The sequence below is a fragment of the Phlebotomus papatasi genome, chromosome 3 (assembly GCF_024763615.1).
Source record: "Phlebotomus papatasi isolate M1 chromosome 3, Ppap_2.1, whole genome shotgun sequence".
NCBI classification, from domain to species: Eukaryota; Metazoa; Arthropoda; class Insecta; order Diptera; family Psychodidae; genus Phlebotomus; species Phlebotomus papatasi.
In genome coordinates this window covers 14,028,526-14,048,329 of record NC_077224.1, presented here as the reverse complement: position 1 = coordinate 14,048,329, position 19,804 = coordinate 14,028,526, and the positions used below count along the sequence as shown (strand labels likewise).

General features: G+C 34.2%; 2 protein-coding genes across 2 annotated transcripts in view; one reads left to right on the top strand and one right to left on the bottom strand.

Annotated features, from left to right (window-relative positions):
• Positions 1-19,804, bottom strand: part of LOC129807792 (uncharacterized) — an 802,905-nt gene that overhangs the window by 166,267 nt on the left and 616,834 nt on the right. The gene's annotated exons all lie outside the window — the stretch shown is intronic.
• On the top strand, positions 6,621-8,922 carry LOC129807801 (achaete-scute complex protein T3-like). The gene is made up of 2 exons (XM_055857295.1): positions 6,621-7,480; positions 8,428-8,922. The coding sequence occupies exon 1, from the start codon at positions 6,739-6,741 to the stop codon at positions 7,465-7,467; it is 729 nt and encodes a 242-aa protein (XP_055713270.1). The 5' UTR covers positions 6,621-6,738; the 3' UTR covers positions 7,468-7,480; positions 8,428-8,922.

The window sequence follows — 19,804 nt, the reverse complement described above, 5'->3', positions numbered from 1 at the left end:
AACAGTTCTACCAAAATACAGGATTTTAAGATCCTCGGGAACTGGACTGAATATTCTGTCTAAAACTCGTGTTAGTTAGCTTTTGAATATAGTTCCTACCCGTTTGGAGATTGAGTTTTAAAAATGACTTCAGTTTCGTGAAACTATTCCACCCTAACCTGATTTAAAAAAAAAAGAAATACTCAGAAGCTCGTGGTAGACCCTATTTATTATACGTCTCAACTTCCGAAACCATCAGGAGATGCCTGGATATCTTAAAGAAATCTTATTAATTCATAAGAATGCTTTTTTGGTTGCAAAATATGTGATTTGAAAATGAAATAATAATAATAATAATAATAATAATGCTGGCACAACAGTCCATGAAGGAACAAGGCCTTCCCACAAAGGAATTTATAGACATCCATTATTATTGTTTTCTTGTACGGGATGAGATTGTCAGTCCCATGTCGCGTGGAATCAACTGCAGTGAAGCTCATTGGATACAATCCGAATACCTTTAACGCCAGAAAAGTTCCTGGTGACCTAAAGGGGATTCGAACCCGAATGAGGTTATTCCCATCTGGATAAATCCCGCATATTCTAATTATTCCCCAAGAAGCAATTTTTTCTTAATATAGTCTTGTAGAATGCCCTAAGTAAGGCACTATAGAACCAAAAATCTTTTTATTTGCTTATATAAAATCTTGGTTCTATCACTGAGATTACTGTAAGCAAAGTGGCGTACTCTTAAAGATCTTAAGAGCTTCTATAGGAATTTCAACAGAAAATTCTCACTCTGTCTTTTAAAAGTGCACTAAAAGACTTGTCTAATACTTGGTTCTATAAGGCAGCTATTTTGCTTCTTGGGTCATTCATTTATTTTCAACTGCTTCATCATATCGGGGTTGCAGGTCCAGGATTTCCAGGTTAGCAGCCTACGCCTGTCGATCATCCAACACTTCGGGAAGATATGGACTGTCGATCTCAAAGCGCTCCAAGGCAAAATTCCATACGCTACCATATGGTTAGTAAAGTGATCACAAGTCCCATAACATCTTCAAGGTTCCTTGAATGCTTTTTGCTGCAATAGAAAACACCTCTCATGGCCTCTTTGTTCTGTCCTCGAAGATCGATAAACTCCCAGGATAAATTCCATTCTGAACTCAATAGGACGAAAAATCTACCTGGCCCTCCTCAACAACTGAGAGGATTTTTTTGTGGATCCCTTCGCTGGCCACGGAGGAATCAAGGAATCTCTGAGGATAGAATTCCATGATGCAGTGGAATTTCATTTTATTTTAATCAGTGAATTTCAACGGTTTCAGTTTCATCCCCAGCCGCTTCAAGAAAAAAAAAGAGTCCCGAGTCCATGATTGTGCGTTGTTGCTGGAGAGTGGATGGGAAAAAGGGGGTGGATCTGATCAAGCTAAAAGCAGTAATCATTTGGGGGTGGGCGAGACTAAATCAACATTGCCCTCTGTGTCCAGGGCGCTATCACAAGGGAGCCGCCAGTCAGTAGCTCATCTCGATCTCCCGCGCGTTCTCCGCCCTTAATTACATCTGGAAGTCAAAGGGGTAACTTGTAATCTAATCAGGCAGACGGATGCTTAATTTACTGCACCTCATCCTGCGGGATTCAAAAATAGAAGAACGTGGAAGACACAACAAGCGGCTGCAGCCGATAAATTCAAGTGCGACTTGACCATTTTGGTCATATGTCACGCAATTTCTTTAGCATTTGCTCTCGTGCCATTAGCTAAGAATATCACTGTTCAAGGGCAGACGGTTCAGTCGCCGGAGATCATGTTGCAGATGTCTTCTTGGTGCGGCTAATTGTTTCATACTTCCGAAGTACTGACCTATAAATGATGTACGCGCGCCAGAAAAAGTGCCCAAGCAATGTCTGCAAATCACGCGCTTCTCTTGGTCAGATATTGCATACAGAGAGAAATTTACCCATTTGGCTGAATGTGTCATAAGAACACAAGTTAAACGCAATTTACAAATCATTTGAAGGTTTATTTTTAGATAAGTTATGCTCATATTTAGCAACATTCTTCCATTAGGTGAAATTTGAAATGTACATGATTTAGTTCAATATAATATTCAGCAATAATGGTAAAAGAAACTCATTCTATATAAAGGTTTCCATGTCAAACTCAATAAGAAAGCAATTTATTAAAAAATTTTCGTCTAGATAAAAAATTCCTAAATTATGGTGCTATTCTAATGACAAATGAAGTGGCGAAAATTTTTCCCCTCAACATTTTTTTTAGTACATGACTGTTCTTATGTGCTTCTGTGTTATCGACTATTCTTTGTATTGGTTCCTGTCATGATTATTTAGTAGTTTTAGAACACGACGCAATTGGAGAAAACAGTCCTGATAGGAATCACCAAAAAGAAAAGTCGATAATGCAGAAGTTGAGAGCAGTCATGTACTAAAAAATGTTCATGATGAAAATCTCTATACGGGCTTCAGAACTGAGACTTAGCCATATGACTTAACTGCTCTAATTTCTTATCATTCACGATGTTTTGGAAAAATATAACTGGATTGGATTATTTAAGATAAATGACCTATTAAATTATCAAAAAGGAATTAAATAAATCGCTAGTATTTTGAAATCTTCGGGATCTAGGCTAAACCTCTTGTCTGAAGACCGCTCTACGTTTCATTTTTCGTTGTAATAGCAGCATTATACGGAATTGCAGCTACATTTCCAATTGTATCTTTTTAAATAATGTAGGTCCTTATTTGATCAAGTTTGACAGCTGTGCTAAAAGAAAATCGGTAGTCAGGGAAAGACACAAAATTTCAATGTTCACTTTTCCTTAGAAAAATGAAAACTAATTTATTTGAAAAGAAAAAAACAAAAAGATATTCAGCTACAGGTATTTCACAACAATAAGAAATGGTACTTCTTCTAAAATTTATAAATTTTAGTACAATAAATTTAGTACACAAGCGATAAGAATATAATAAACAGTGTTTCATATGGTTTTTAATCATTTTATTACTTTACACATTGCAATATTAAAAATAAAATATATATTTTATCAAAAGTTTAGTACAAGCCTGTGCTAAATTCTTCCTACCTAGTACAATAATTTATTAAAACTATTTTTTTTTATTATTTTGTAAAGGAGTGTTAAAGCATTTGAGGGTTAAAATACTCATCGAGAAATGAGACAATTTTAAATACGAATAATAAATTAATGGTAAGTATTTCTATGTATTAAATGACAGAATCATCCAATTAACAATTAAGAAAGAGGAGAAAATAATAAACTTTTATTCTTATTTGTCCTGGAAGTATGGTAGCATGGTACATCAACAATGAATAATACTTTAAACATATCCAATGAATCATATTATTTATATATTTTATCACAATAAAATAAAATTAATTAATTAACAGATTATGTTCTAATTTTTCTTAAGAAAAGCTACTTGACAAAAAGTTTGGAATTAATTTTTAAATTTTAAATAATTTATCTCAAAGAGTTTTCGGTGTAATGCCTTAGTACCTTCAGGAACTCGTTCGATAAAAAAACACAAAGGAATATCAAGAGTTTAAAGTGCACTTCTGTACTAAGTGCTCGTAATGAAAGCCAATTTTTATCTGAAGTTTTCAAAGTAGTGAAAAATCAAATTCCTTCTAGTCAGTAGTTTTTGAAAAGAAACAATTGTCAAATTTCAAAAAATCTACCTAGGAGCAAGGGATAAATAACTTTGCCACTCACGGTTCACTCGAGTGCCGATTTGTCGATTTTTTTACAAAAATGGTGCTAATTTGGCGATTTTTGGCCCCAGATCGGCGCCGATCTACCGATTGCAGCTCACAGTACATTCCGAGAGCAATTTACGCACCCCTTGCATTTATGCATGTCTTATAGTGAAATTTAAAATTTAATTGTTTTCCCTATTCGAATTTACCAGTATTTATTCTATATCTTGTAGGGTAACGTGTAGTATTTTGGTACACTTTTTAGCACTTTCAAGTTTCAAATTCAAACAGCTTAACGACTTTTCACATAATTTTTTTCTTTGCTGATACATATATTTATGTTCTTTATGCTATCGAGAATAAGATTCTTATTGAAAAATGTTGAAAAATGCATCATTTTTTATACAAAATAGCAAAAAAATGTAAAGAAGTAAGAGTGGTATAATTCGGGACAGTTGGGTATTTTGGGATAGACAAAAGTCACTATTATGCAAATAAAGTTCACCGAGCCTGATTATTTATCTTTAAATAGAAGTTCTAAACTTCACTCTTTCACAAAAATTTTGTTTAAATTTCACTTTTAAAGTGACTTAAATCGAAAAAAACTAAGTACTGTTTGTGTTGACTTCTGCAAAATTGACCACACTGAAGGTTTTATAAAATTGAAATGTGACACTCGCAATTCGCGTGTATTTCAGGCTTTAAATCAAATAAAATTTCAGAAGTTTTATGTTTATCTGACAAGTAAAGAGCTTAATATTTCATATAGATCTTAAAAGTAATTTGAAAACAATTATTTATAGGATTTTTGATGTGTCCCAAAATACCCATATTATGTCCCGAAAAGCACCTTGTCCTGAAATACCACACGTTACCCTATTAAATCTTTTTAGCAAGATTATCAAGGATGTTCTTTAAAAAATTGATGTGGTTTGACCTCTTGGATCATGGGATAACCAGTTGGCCCAAAACCGGGAATACACCGGAATACACTAAAACGGGATCGTAAAGAGAGTAATCTGATGGATTGGAAATATAGTCCTAGTTCGAACGAGAAATGGGGAGTATTGAGCACCAGGTTTAGGGATAGTGATAGCGATATTAGATGAAGACGGAAAAAGAGAATGAAAAGTGTCCAAATCCAAACCCAATTGATTTTTAAAAAAATTTACATTTTTTGTAGCAACCGCATAATTAGAGTTATTTATTTAAAAGTGGGACTATTTTGACTTGTAGAGCTACATTGATATATTGATATACGAATTTTTCGCATATGACTAAAGAAAGATGGGCCTCAGAGATATTTAATTTAGTTCCATATTTATTTTCTAGAGTTAAATTACATCACGTTAAAATTCAGTTTCCTTTAAAAATACATTTGGTCAAATCAGGGCAGAGCATTCTCATACATTTTCCGTACAAAAATATGGTTATATTTTTTCTTAAGTGGTTTTTTAGTTTTGGTATAAAACCAAATGCAATCATTTTAAAACTTTTACCAAATGAAAGAGTATCTAATGTTATGTTATTAGCACAAAATTTATAATGATTGCACGAGGATAATAGTTTCTAAAATCTTTATGAAAAAGACGTAAAATTCGTATTTTTTTGAACTTTTCTGACAAATTTTCTATTTGTAACACCAGTAAAATTTTAAATTCAATAAAAATATATTCTCTGTATATGTGGCTACCATTTCGTGTCATATTTATTTTTGTGGAATCTAAAGCTTAAAAATTATAAAGAATTTTGGAAAATCATCTTTTCAATTTCTCAAAAAATTTCTCTTTTGGAAAATCATTTTGGTTAATCATCTTAGGGTCAAACACAATGAAATCATTAACAGGAAGTCAACCAAGGGCTGTTTTTCTGAATCAAGACAATTCCACATAATGATCAATGATGCAAAAACAACCCTAAACATAATTTGCATTTTTTGTATTGATCTTACGGTGCATTAGGCCCGCGATCTCTTTGGCAATTACCCTCAAGAACTAACGCGCGATACACACCAAAGACTCTCGAGGGTGTTCTATTGAATATTCAACGATCACCCTCTGATGTGAGACAAAAGGGTTGTCGCATAATTTCACAGTGATCGCCCAAGTGTGTCCTGGACTTCCGGGGGTTGGTAGTGAGGTAACCCTCCACCTGTCCTGAAAAATGTGATTTTGCTTTTTTGTCGATCGTGCAAGTTCCATTTGGTAATTAAGTGGCTTTTTTTGCTTGAGTGTCGCACATTGTCGAGCATTTGGCCAGTGTCCGTGCGATCGATGCAGCTGAGAAGAGAGAGATCACTTGACCCAGGCTCAGCATCTGCATCCGCTGAATCTCTGAGGCCGAATAGTGCGCCGGGGCATCTATTGTGCAGACACAAGTGATCGTATTGCCTTTTCACTCTTAGGCAGGAGGGATGGGATCTTGCCATCTCGCTTTGGTGTTCCATTCACTGGTATACCTGCGATCGCGCTCAAACAGGGTGCGTTGCGTATAGCCATGCGACTCACGTCGGTGGCACGCGCGATCCCAGGTCACACGAGCGACCCTCCTTCGGATGATCTTCGGCTTGGTATCGGCAAGTGGTGGGGGAAGCTGCGATCGGGCACAACCCTCGGAGAGGGGATCGTGCTTAAAGTTTGACTCCGCAGGTAGAGATCTGAGAAAGGTACTAAATACAAGGGCTTTAGGACGAAGGGTACCATTTCCACAGTGGCTTCCGTGGAGTCGACACGCATCTTGGTGCTCCATAAGATCACGGCCAATCTTTTTCTCCCTCACACTATATTTCTCCCAAGTCTCTTGAAGTCGGTTCTTCTTTAGTCCTCTTTCTCGTGAACTTCGCGCAAAATATATATTTGGGTGCGTGGAAGAAACATTCTGCCTCAAGTGGTGAGGAGATCGAAGACCAGTTGTGTTTTGAACGTTGATCGTGACGGTTGCTCTGCAGACAGTTTCTCTGACGATTTGAGAATCAAACCGGGAAGAGTGTCGGGAGTGTTATTATTTAGTATCAGGACTCTAAGATATGGCAACAGTTTTGAGGACAATGGCACTTGGACAGAATTTTCATATGTTACCCAACAACTGTGTGATTGTTTCATCATCGACAGTGGGATCCAATGGTAGTCTCCATGCCGCCGGCAAGAGACCCATCGCTCCAGCCCCAACAGATCGCAGTGTACGGATCCTTGGGGGCTCAATGGCAGATCTCAAGGGTGGAAAGAAGAGAATGACTTACTCCCACATGTCCCCATATCCTGGTCCACCTCCAAGTGTGGAGCGTCGCAATGCCAGGGAACGAAATCGTGTGAAACAGGTCAATAATGGTTTTGATAAGCTCAGGCAGCACATCCCCCAGAAAATAGTTGAAGTGGAAAATGGGGGACGTGGAGCCAGTAAGAAGCTCAGTAAAGTAGATACCCTTCGGTTGGCGGTGAAGTACATCCAAGGACTACAGCAACTCCTGGATGACAATTCCGTTCACGATGGTAGTAGTCAGGGAAGTAGTTCATACTATGCTGGAAGTCCAATTCAGAGCATGCAGGACACTCAGCCACCCTGCTCTGAAGCATCATCCTCCCCAACTCCATCGTACAATTCTGACGTGTCCGTCGGGCATACGTACAACCCTACGTCTACCCCATATCAGGAGCAGTATCACACCTACGAAGCCATGCATTTTGAGGATGAAGCTGTGAGTTTCGAGGAGGAAGTCCTTCTCGATGACATCCTGCACTGGCAACTGCAGCACTGACACAACCCTCAAGGTAGGTGATGCAAATCAACAGGTACCCCCTCCCTGTATGATCCCTGACTCATGTTACCATCTTCGAATTGTTAGCTCTCTAGGTCTTTTCCAACAATACCTCCGTCTCTCAGGTATTATTCACATTTGGCAAGGTCCACACTCAATGTACTTTCAATCTCCCTGACGTTCTTTATAGGGCTCTCCCGGCCATTCAATTCCCAAACAATTCCATACCTGACTGAATCCCATACTGAATCCCAATTCAATACGGAGAGTGAAAAGCAGGACCCGGCAGAAAAAAAAACATTTTTAGTGCCATTCTTGTGTTATTTCTAAAGTCTCCAAAAAATAGTAACCTCGCCCTCTTCCCTCCTGGGACACAAGGGCTCAACAAATGAACTCCTGAATGCGTCTTCGAGGTCTTTTGATCCGCAATGGCATAAAGAAAATAATTAAAGTTGATGCATTTGCAAGGATAATGCAGCAGTTTTTTTTTCAATTCCACCTTCTCAAGCGAACCTCTTGAGAAGTTCTTTCAGACACTCTCTAATTGATTTGGTCCATTCCATTGATGAGGGGCAGACGAAGAAATCTCTGCCCGTTAATGAAAGCGAGCATATAACTGCCCTATCCCAATGCAAAATCAGTCTACGTCGCGTATACATTCTTTGGTGACTCGTTCTTTTGCCCTGCACAACCATCATTCTCGTCTATCCAACTCCAACTTTTTTCATTGATCTCTCTCTTTTTTTCTCCATTTGGACCAAAACACCATTGCATTGGTTGGCAGTGGAATGGGTGCTGCATAAGCAATTTATGAAATCTCGTTCTTCAGTCTCAGCCATTGGATGAGGCAGAAAAATGGGAATTAATTAAAATCTGTTGGCCTGTTTTTTCATCCCACCTCTACTTCAATGGACTAATTGAAGGATTTTCAGTTGATATTCTCTATTTCTCTCTTTGCAGATCACTCTGTGACACAAACGGCCAGTTAGCAACTCCTGAAGTTGCAGGAAGACAAATCCCAAAAAAAGACAATGTGGAGGATGGCCAAAGGTCCTGAACAAAGTCAGCTACCCTCCACCCACAAATAGTGTAGTGCTAGTGACATAATCCTAGTGTTTCGACTTAAGACATATATCAAACATAGGGCTCCATCGTACTGAGTTTATTTAATTGCATTTTAAACATTTAAAAAAAAATTGTTGTTCTAGTCATTGAAGTTTTTTTTATACAAGAAAATCTTACCTCTGTACATACTAGTGGTTATTTCTCTAAAGATAAAATGGAAGATCATGTACTTGGCTTAAGACGTTAAACCGTACTAATTTAAGTTCAAAAACAAATCCCAGTTGATGTACAAATAAAATAAAATGTAAATAACTGATTATTGTAAGAACTATTTTTTACAAATTCGAACTGATTAAAGTTACTCTAATGATAAGAGAAAAAACTTAAAAATCCTGGTGTTTTTTTTCTCAATTCTGCAATGTCTCAATTGTTGAGGTTTCATGTCCAGCTGCAAACAGCGGTATTAGGGGCAGAAATGGTTGTGCATAAAAAATATGTTGCCACGTGTAAAAGGATACTTTTGTTGCATGAAATAGAAGAAGTCCTCAAGAGGGTAAGGCTGACGACAAAATCAAAATAATTGCCACCATTCAACCCTTTCTTGTTTGTGGACATCTGCATTGAGCAATTTTGCTGCAATCGAGGGGCAGTTAGCTAACAAAATTGAAATTGGATTCCATAAGATAACTTGAAGTTTTAATGCAATGTTATTAAATATTTGAAAATTATTTATATTGCAATTCAATAACTTTATAGTTTTTGCGATTAATAGTCTACTCATTAAAAGTTTTGTTTTTTGAGGTTATAAGTAACAAAGAGTATTTCAAAAAATTAGAGCCATAAGTGATTTTAAAATTAATTTTAAATTTAATTTGAGCACCTATTTTAGACGTACCTAGTGTAATGCACTGCATTGTTTAAACATGATTTTAGTCTGTAATAAAACTTCTTTATTTATTTTTTTAATTCTCATTCAGGGCTTGGTGATTTTATTGTATTCGTTCTGTTTGACTGTTACCATCAGAATTTCAAATATGAGAAAAACAAACTGAGAAGGGGTTTGTACAGTACTGATTTTTTTTTTCAAACTGCCAATAGGGCGATTTTATTTACTAACTGTCATGTTGATTATGTTACATTAATGACACTTGAATTCAAAACAAATATAGTTTACAATAATGACATAGACGATGAACTGACCAAAGATTTAACCAAACTTGAAGACATTAACCAAATATCAATGTCTTCACCCATCGCCGACTTTTCTAAGGTTCAGGCGGTTGTAAGACGGCTTGTCTGCTAAACTGATTATAAGAATACTGATTTTTATTTAAAGAAAAATATATATATATAAAGTTTAAAGGAGGGCTTTACTTAAGCAAAAAAAAATTTTTTAAGTACAGTCCAGAGAAATCTATTAGGAATATTAAATATCTTACTGAAACGAAATAAATATATTAAAGGAAATTTTTGTAAAGGGTGTCCAATCGATATTCCTGAGCCCTCAGTGTCCAAATTTACTGCCAAATTTTACAGCCTAAATATTCTCGAGGATTGGCTTGAATCTACTTAGGCTCTTACGGTCCGGAAAGAGGTAAAGTCTTGATCATGAAACATATACTAGGAAACTCTCTGGATTCAATAAAAGCTATAGGAGTCATCACTTATAGACGTTATCCACTTATGGACAGCTCGCAAAAAACTTAAATTTATTACCTAAAACAGATTTTAAAAAATCACAAATTTGTTAAACATACCATAAACTGGTACTTTTAGGCAGGAATTTAGGATTTTTAAGTTGTTCATAAGTGTATAAAATCCATAAGTGCTGCCTTGATCTTATTAGGGTGAAATAATCTTGTCTTAATTCCTCCTTATTGTGTCTACACACTAGAAGCAATTTTCGTCAAAAATTATCTTTTTTAAAAAATTCTGACGTTACTACCTACAAAGATTGGGGAAATTTTCTTTAAAAAGATATTTTTTAAGGAAATTGCACCTAGTCTGTAGAGGCCTTAAAGCGGAAATAAAATGTTATTTGTAACCAAAAACACGTTGCTAAACAACCTAGTGCAGTTAAAATTCAAGAGACAAGAGATCGTACAACAAAACTGCACAAATGAATGGTTTTCAAATAGAATCAAAAACATTAAAATTATTCTTTGATTTTTTTAAAGTTATTTTTCATTTTTCATATTATAACCTCTTTCTGAGGTTAAAAAATAAATAAAATTAATATTGTCAGCTTAGTCTTAAAAACTGTGAATTGTATACTTTAAAAAGTACTGGATTGATTTCCAATTACTATTAATAGTAAATAAATAATTTTTCTAAATTAAATAAATAATCATTAATTTTCATTACACTTTGATTTTTTCATATAGGGTAAGTGTGCCAAATTTCGGCATAGTTGCATGCAAGCGTCAAAGTCTCAAGTTTGAAATGAAATATTTTAAATACAAATTGATTTTTTATTCTTTCTTCTGGAAGAGTGTTGCTTGGAGCCTTGTAAAGAGTTTACCGTCTTTATTTACTCTAAAGTCATTCTTAATACATTTTAAAATGAATAAAAATATAGACATAGCTTTGGTACCCTATTTCGGTCACCTTCATTCTCATAGTTCCTTACCCTTCGGAAATTCTTCCAATATCTTTTTCACGTCCTCTCGTTTGTCGTTGCTACATTTTTTGTTATTCTTTTGTATTGTAAAATCTCTAGAGTACGTAAAATCTAAAAGTTCATGGAAATTCGAGGAACAAAAAAGATGGCCGAAATTGCAAGCTGAACGGAATTAGGCACACTTACCCTAATAAGAAAAAGCTACATTAGAAGTATAATGGTATTACAAAGTCAAAAAATAAGATCTAAAAAATAAGGCCAAAAAATTAAAGAAAATCGTAAAGCCTTTATTCAGACACTGAAGTCTCTGACCTGATAAATTGAGATACACGCCACTGAATATAAACTTATTCGTTAGTGTAAATTCTGTTCGAATTTCAAGGTATTAGAGATTAAAACATTGTAGTAAAACTATGTCAGTTCATATATACAACAAGAGTATTTAAGGATATTTAGGTAACTCAGTGAATTACACATATTTCGATTTTTTAAAGATTAGTAGATGGTACGTGTTTCGTCTTAACGTAGTTTTTATTGACAATTCGCAAAAATTCTTGATAGTTTAATTTAATTTATTTTATTAGTTTAATTCAAATTTTGTAAAATAAAATTTTGTAATATTTATTATTCTGGGCTGAAGTTAAATTTAAAATTCCTTCAGTGATCAATTTATGAGAAATTGCTCACCCCTGAGCTGCACTACTCCACATTTCAGCATAATAGTCAATTTGGTGTCATGTAGCAAACCCGGATTTTTGCATCGTCTGCTGTTCGTCAAACGCGTGGCACCTCAACATTTTTTTCTAAGGTGCCAATCAACAGGGTTGGAATAGTGATTTCTGTAATAATATATATTTCCTCCGTAGATCTATAAGATCCATTCATGCTACCGTTCTTATTTGCATTTGAGGAGTCTTATTTCCTGCCACGACGAATTGCGAGATGTTTCTATTGTTGCACGAAGCGTGTTTGGCTTCACAAAAAAACTAAAAAAAAAAAAAATTGAAGATCTTTTCACCTTTGGTATAGGAACGAGTTTTTTAGCATAAAATAAATTTGTCCCGGAGGGGATCAACCAGACGTTTGCGTAGCACCCGAAGGAAGTGGGAGGTTTCACCTCCGGAGGAGTATCAAATTAAAACCAACAAGTTTCAATTCCAGGATTCAAAGGGGACTCTGCCAGAAAGGACACACGTGCTCACCTGGGTAGAAGATGGTGCGAAAATGCAGAGAAAATAAGAGCACACGCGAAAGATGAACAAGAAAGGCCAGAAAATTTGATTGAGGAGAAAGAACTCGTATGACACGGAAGTAATTTTCGTGCAATGACTCTCAATTAAATCGCATTGAAACGTACAATTTGGTATCATAAACTTACGATCAGAAACATGAAAATATGAATTTTCTTACACACATTTTTGACATTCTTAGCGGTTCAGTGGACATTGGCTACCCCAATTGCAGCTCGGAAAAAAAAGAAATCATTTTGCTTCAGCAGATGACAGAAAATTTGGTAATTTGCAGCTAAAATGAGTGAATATTTAATCAATTGGGCGCCAAAAGGGAATATCTTTACCCCAAAAGAAATGTTTTAATTTGCTCAACCAGTGATTACCTGTGACATCTTCAATAGCAAACATCTTCATAATAGCTGCTTTCGCTCGAAATGGCATTCCATGGAGGAACACGAGGAGCACTGGTGCCAGGCATGGGGTTATACTTATCGTACTTTCTTTTACGTAACCGTGTTAAGATTTAACATTTTCTGGAAGAATTAAACCAAAAGAAATGTTTAAAATTAAGAACTGAATTTTCCATTTCAAATTTTAATTCTTCAAGCTGAAAATGTGCAGGAACAAGATCAAGACAGTACAAGAAGTAGGGAGAAATGGAGCACCTTAAAATTGGGGTAACTTTGATATAGGTCTTTTGCTCCCATTTTAAACGAAATTGGACATTACCACGACATAATTTAGCTTCACAAACCAATTATGAAACTAAAATTTATTAAAAAAAACAGCCTCAGGTGTTTTTAAAAATAGAAAATACCCAATTTGAAAGGTACCCCAATTTAAACGTTCCTTTCTTCCCCATAGACTAAGAAAAAAACTATAGAGTTGAAACAACTCTATTGCCGAGTTGAATTAACTTGAAGAATATCGCTGTAATCATTACACTTTTTCGATGTAAAATTTCATCTCGACTGAAGTATATCTAAGTAATACGATATTCTTCTTAACAAACAAATTTTTGTGGTGTAAAACAAAATTATAAAACATTAAAAAGAATATAAGTACAGTAAAATTCTGTACAAAAACAAATCAATTAAGAATATGGATTACTTTCTTAAAACTTTATTAAACTTTATTAAAAAAATCATTAAAATAATCTTCAAAGTACTTTATTATTCTATAATCACTAAATTATTACTATCATAGTCAAAATCTGAGCTCTTAACTGGTTTAATGAAAATCTTAATTCAGAAGAATTCCAGTTCGACAGAATGTAGCAGGAAATAGACCGAGACACTGGAACCTTTCTTGATTTTCTCAGTTTTATTTCTACGACGTTTCAAAGATGGATATCCTCTTCATCAGGTATCGAATATGGCAGGGAAAATCACGTACATGTGGGAGTTGTTACACTGCACTTGGACTTTGATCACAATTTAATCCTCAATGTTCAAGTATTAATTAAATATTATTAAATATGTATTAATTTTAAAAAGTTTTTAAACCGATCAATTTGACAGGGTCTTGGTAGGTTTAGTGTTAACTGAAATTGGGATTTTTTTTTTAAATAAAACAGGATTATAAAGTAAAACGGTAATCTGTATCCTCTGAAATTGTTTAATGCATTTTCTTATTAATTTTTTTTTTACATTTTTAATTATTTCAATAAAATATTATTTTTATTACTTTTGAAATTTTTGCAGGGGATGAAATATTAAATAAAAACAATATTTAACTTTAAGAAAAAGGATAATTGTTTGGAAAAACATTATTTTTAAATTGTCTAAAGCACTAATATCCTGATTTCTTTTTTTGTTTTTTTTTATACTTATTCTCTTGTATTATTGTTTTGTGTTAATTATAATATATAATAATAAATTTATTCAAGCTCTACATTTCCCCCCTTACCATGCGTCTGCCGCCGTCTTAGCGTTGTTGACCAGCCTCCGAAGCCAAACGGCAGAAATGCTTCTTCATTGGCTGTGTAATCTTTGAAAAAAAATACTTTTACAAAGTTGACATAGCAAGTTTACAATTTTATGGCAGAAACCTAGCGCAAAGGCACAGGGATGTAGAGTGCGATTTTTTATAGAGTAGCGCATAGCCAAAAGGCTGTTCGCGCTCCCTAAGTGGAGATGAAGCTCCAGAAAATTAAAAATTAAGTTAAAATTGTTTAAATTAAATTAAATTAAATTAAATTGAAATTTAAAAAAGGTTTAAAAAGTAAATTTTAAAAAGGTTAATTAAATTTTATATAAGAGTAGGACCATATATTCCCCGTTATAAACTGTAATATAACGAATCAAGACATGTTAGGCCCAAATATAAAAGTTTAATTGAAAACCCTAAGTTGACTTTTAATATGTCTAGATCTTCTTTAACATTGCTTGGATAATATTTTAATTACTTACGGACCACTTAATAAGTACTTAATTTAACGAAATCCCTAACTACTTATCTAAATCCAAAATATGTAAATAAATATAAAAATATATATTTTTTAATGTTTTTATTTATTTCTTTTTTATTCAATCTTTAGCTGGGCTGCGATCACTGAAAATATGTAAATTTTAATCAAGTTTCACATTAAAACTTAAGGGGTTATGTTAGTCAAAAAAAAACGTATTAACACATTTATTGAAATCCAATTCTTTACAAAAAAAGCACAAAAAATAAAAACACAACATTTAAAGTATATTTCCAGAAGTTTTCATTTAATATTTTCAAAAATTGAGCTGTTTGGATCTGGTTTTCGAAGACCTTTACGAAAAAACGTACTATTCGGTGGAACAAAAATCCTCAGAGTGGGTTCGTTTGAAGTCAAATATCCAAATGTAGGGAATTGTAAATTTAGTCAGAAAATTTAAAGTAAGTTGGAATTCTTTAAACTTCACTGATATATTTTACAATCAGTTCTATCTTAGTTTTTAGCCTTGCATTTAGCCAAGACACTATGGGAGTATCTTCTTTGACAACTTCTCACTGTGGTAGGCTTTATTAAAAAATTCAAAATTCTGTTTGAATTTTTCGAACATCAATGAGATACTTTTCAAATGGAAAGTTGTTTACATTTAATTGAAGATATTTTTGAAGAAGAGTAAGTTTCCGGATATAAACCATGAAAAATCAATTACAGATCACAAAAAATCGATAAAACTTTTAATGAAGGTACTCTATAAGGAAATTGTGAATTAAACAAAGTCTTTGTTTCTCGAGCGTGTAGCCCTAAGTGGTAACTTTTATGTAATTAATAAAACCAAATGCTTATTGAAAATTAAAAGGTACAGAGCGCCTGAATCTCTCAATGGTTCCGCCGAAAACTTGTTGCGATTTCTATCAAAATATCGCAACATCGTCCGTAGCAAGATCCCTGTAAGATCAACAAGTCTCAACCTCGTGCACACAATCAATGTTCATTTATCAGTTGGACGAAAGTTGTGTTAATGAAATATCGGACCAGAGACACTGGCATGAAGGGGTAATTCCTGAAATTGCAACCAATGGAATTTTCGCGTAAGCGATTATTTGCGGTATTTGTAAATTAGTTATCCTAAGATAATAACATATGTTTTTTGCCAAGTCAAGGAAACGAAAGACATTCCTTTTCTGCACAAATTCAACTTGCATGATTGTCCATATTCCCTTTGTGCTGTTCACCAGTGTCACAGGCCCAATAAGGGTGTCTATCTGTCGTGCTTTTGGCATTTGGGAAGACTTGAAGGGATCTCATTGACACTGAACCCTTCAGGGCGAAATCGCAGTTGGATCTGTTAGCTTGTCTTTTGCACCACTTGACGACACAATAATCATCTGGCCTTTTGCATATTATGCAGAATCTTGGTGACTTCTTTCTGGGTTTCTGCATGGAAATTATATTGAAAAATGGGAGAGACAGACGTGGAAATTTGTATATCAAAGTCAATTCAATTGGATGGCAATTTTGTTGCCTGGGAACAGTGTAAAAGACTTCCATCTTCAGCAATGATTCTCTTCATTTCAATACGTAATCACCGGGGTAGAATTGGTTGCAGATGAAACAGTGGCAATGGAAATTCATAAAGTACCTCATGCAGAGTCCTCTCAAGACACTATCTCTATTCCATAAAAGCGTTAAGGGTTGAATGCGGCTGCCAAGAGTCAAGGGTGGTCCATTGGGAATGCATGTCAATTCTCAGGTGCGCTATTCCCTCGCAGTAACTTCCTAAAAGGAGTAGCGATTGGAATTATTTACGCTTGTCTCGTGACGATATAATTTCCATTTTCGATTAATATGTACATTTCCTAGGCCACACACAAAGTCTCAGCCTTTTCCCCCTTTTTTTCTCTTTTGCATTTCGCTCAATCACGTCAAATATCCACCTTAAATGCTTCTGACCTCCTGCTCTGAACATCTCTCTTAGGTCTCCAGTAGATCGAAAGAGACATTGATGGAACTGGTTTCCATTGGAATCGTTATAAAAATTAAATGCTTTAATTTGTATATCAAATGGCTCTTAATTAAAATGTCATCTCTTACCTTATCAAAGGTTATTCCTTTTTCTCTGCTTTCTCGAAATTGAAGTTTAAACAGGAAAAATGGAATTCCACTGTAAATATGTCAATTTTCCATCCCAATTTCTGCTGAAATTATATATTCTTGAGCATATTCAACACGGCATACAACACGAATATTCATTGATAAGCTAAACAGAAAGAGAATTGCACTAATAAGAGAAATTTTGAGATAAGACAGTCAAAAATACTGCAATTTATTGACTCAATTGAGAGCCAAAATTAAGTGTTGCACGAGTTGCATATTGTAAGTTTGGATTAAAAATACGATGAGTAATATTTATCATTTTATTTTATATTGCACTGATACATTTGCAACTTCTTTTTTAATTTACTGCTCACACTCTTTAATTGACTTTTCTCAGTAAATTTGATAATATTTAAGGGGTTATGTGAGTCATGGAGACTAAAACACCAACATGTATCCTCAAGTCTTTTTTCGACATAATAATTTTTTTTTATTCAGGCTTTAAAGTGTATAAAAGAACAATATTCAAAGTTTTTTTTTTAAATTTTCATTGAAAGACAAAAAGACATCTTTCAAAAATATTAACATTGTGGGGAACACAAGGGGGAGATATTAGCTTGGAAGTGGTGTACACTGAGGTGGAAGTACTGCGGAAGTGGAAGTCTCAAAAATGAAGTAATTTATGCGCTTTTCATTTAATTACAGTAGAAAAAGTACTTCTGAGCATATAGCGCACACTGGTAAAAATAAAAGGGTCAAATTGAGCCTTTTCCAAAGGATGGATCATATTTGACTCTTTGAAAGGGTCACCAGGTACCCTTCGAAAGGGTCACGGTTTTGACATCTATTTAATTCCGGAATAAACGAATAAAAAAACAATGAAAAAGTGATCTTTGGTGTTCGCTCAGATGAGAGAAATATGATATCAGTAATAAGTTTACAATAAAACATGATAATTCGTGATAAATGTGCATACTAAATTTCAAGAGATACAAAAGTGAACCTTTCAAAGGGTCAAATACGATCCATCCTTTTGAAAAGGGTCAATTTGACCCTTTTATTTTTACCAGTGCAATTAAAGATTGTCCTGAGGGTTAAATTAATGTTGTTTTTTATTGCAATTATCTTAAATTCCTCAACAAAATTATCGTTAAAAAATTCAAATATCCTTCAACTAATGCCCACTGTTTCAATGGAGCAAACTTAATTGAATGCCTTTCAAATATTTAAATTTCAAATTACATTTTCAGTTAGAATAGTGTAGTAGTGGTCGATTCTTTCGGATGGTTTAGCTGGTTTAGCTACAGGAAACTATCAGAAATAACTATTGGATGATTGCATAAGTTCATAGGCCACCCAAGGTAAATTCAACAGTTATTTCTTTTAAAATATAATTAATATAATCAAGAGTATAGTCTCAATTGATCTTAACCTAATACTTGTCATCCTCCAAAGATATATCAATCCCATTTCCTTAAAAAAAGGTCCGTTTTGCTTGAAAATAGTTCGAAAGATGGTTTTTGACAGTTTTTGGGAAGAATATATTTTTGTACCTATAACTATTCGATAGAAATTGGAAGAAATGCTAATCGTAAGGCTCAATTAATGGAGATTATTCTAGGTGCTGAAGAATTTCCCACTATACAAGCCTTTTGGCACCTTGACAGACGTTTATGAGACACACAATTTTACGTTATTGCCTTCGAAAATTGTGCTTTTTTCTTTTGGTCAAAAAACTGATTTTTCTTAAAAAAGACTCATTAAAACTAAAAAAATGCTTCCAGTGCTTGTCTTCTATGATTATTTCATTTATGTAGAGGAGTTTAGGTAGCCTAAATTAAACAATTTTCCTGAAATCTCATTGAATTTGCAACATCACCACCGTGAGATGAAGATCAGTTTTTCCAATAGGCTTGACTGTTATTTTCAAAATATTTTCGACTGTATGCTGTTTTATTAGATCAATTTTCCATCACTTGTTTCCAATCGATCCAAAATAAGACTATTTGTCGTAACAAACTAGGAGAAAAATGGCCACATTCGTTCGGTTCACCTTAAGCATTTCTGTAAAAAAAAAAGTGGAATTCATGTATCGATCTTCGAAACGTATCGAATATTTTGAAAATAACGAAATACAGACGAATTATTGTTTTCCAACATCTTAACGATCTTTTCAAATATTATAAATAAATTTTCTTCCATTAGGATACTTACAATATCGTTATCGTTATCAATGTTAGAGGCCGTTTAAAATGGCGTTGATCTTTCGAAGGGTAAATCTCTATTTCGAAATTAACTAAGACACCTTTTAATCATTCTAAAAGGAAGAACATGATCTAAATATAGAGAGTTTTTGTATAGAGAACATACTAAATAAATTGAAATTAATTGAATTGAAATTAAATGAACGCCCAGAATGCTTTTCCGTGCAAGTCCATCACCTCTTATCGTAAATGATGACTTACGTCTCTTTAATAAACAAGGCCTTCTACACAACACCTCGCGATTCCACATGATCCAACTCGGATCAACCATCCGAAAGAAACTATTAAAATTGAGATTCTATTTTCAGTGAAATTAAAATGCAATTGCGATACTGAATAAAGTCAAAAATAATAATCCAGCTGTTGAAGTAAATTCACATTAGATTTTAGCCGTTTTTTTTTAAATTCAAACGTTGGAAGTGCCTGGAGGTGCAGAAGTGCTGGAAATCACCTATGACACTTCAGGAAGTAAGGAAGTCTTTGACGTTTTCTATACAAATTTAATAAGTGCTGGAAGTGGTGTACACGATTTTTCGACTAGTATCTTTCCCTTGGGTGAACAAGTAAGTAAGGCAAGGCTTTGAGGCTTCTGTTTTTTCAGATTTGATTATGAAGCAATTAAATAATAAAGCAGGAA

Excerpts from the sequence above, each read along its gene's own strand:
- LOC129807801 (XM_055857295.1), top strand. The coding sequence starts at position 6,739 with ATGGCAACAGTTTTGAGGACAATGGCACTTGGACAGAATTTTCATATG.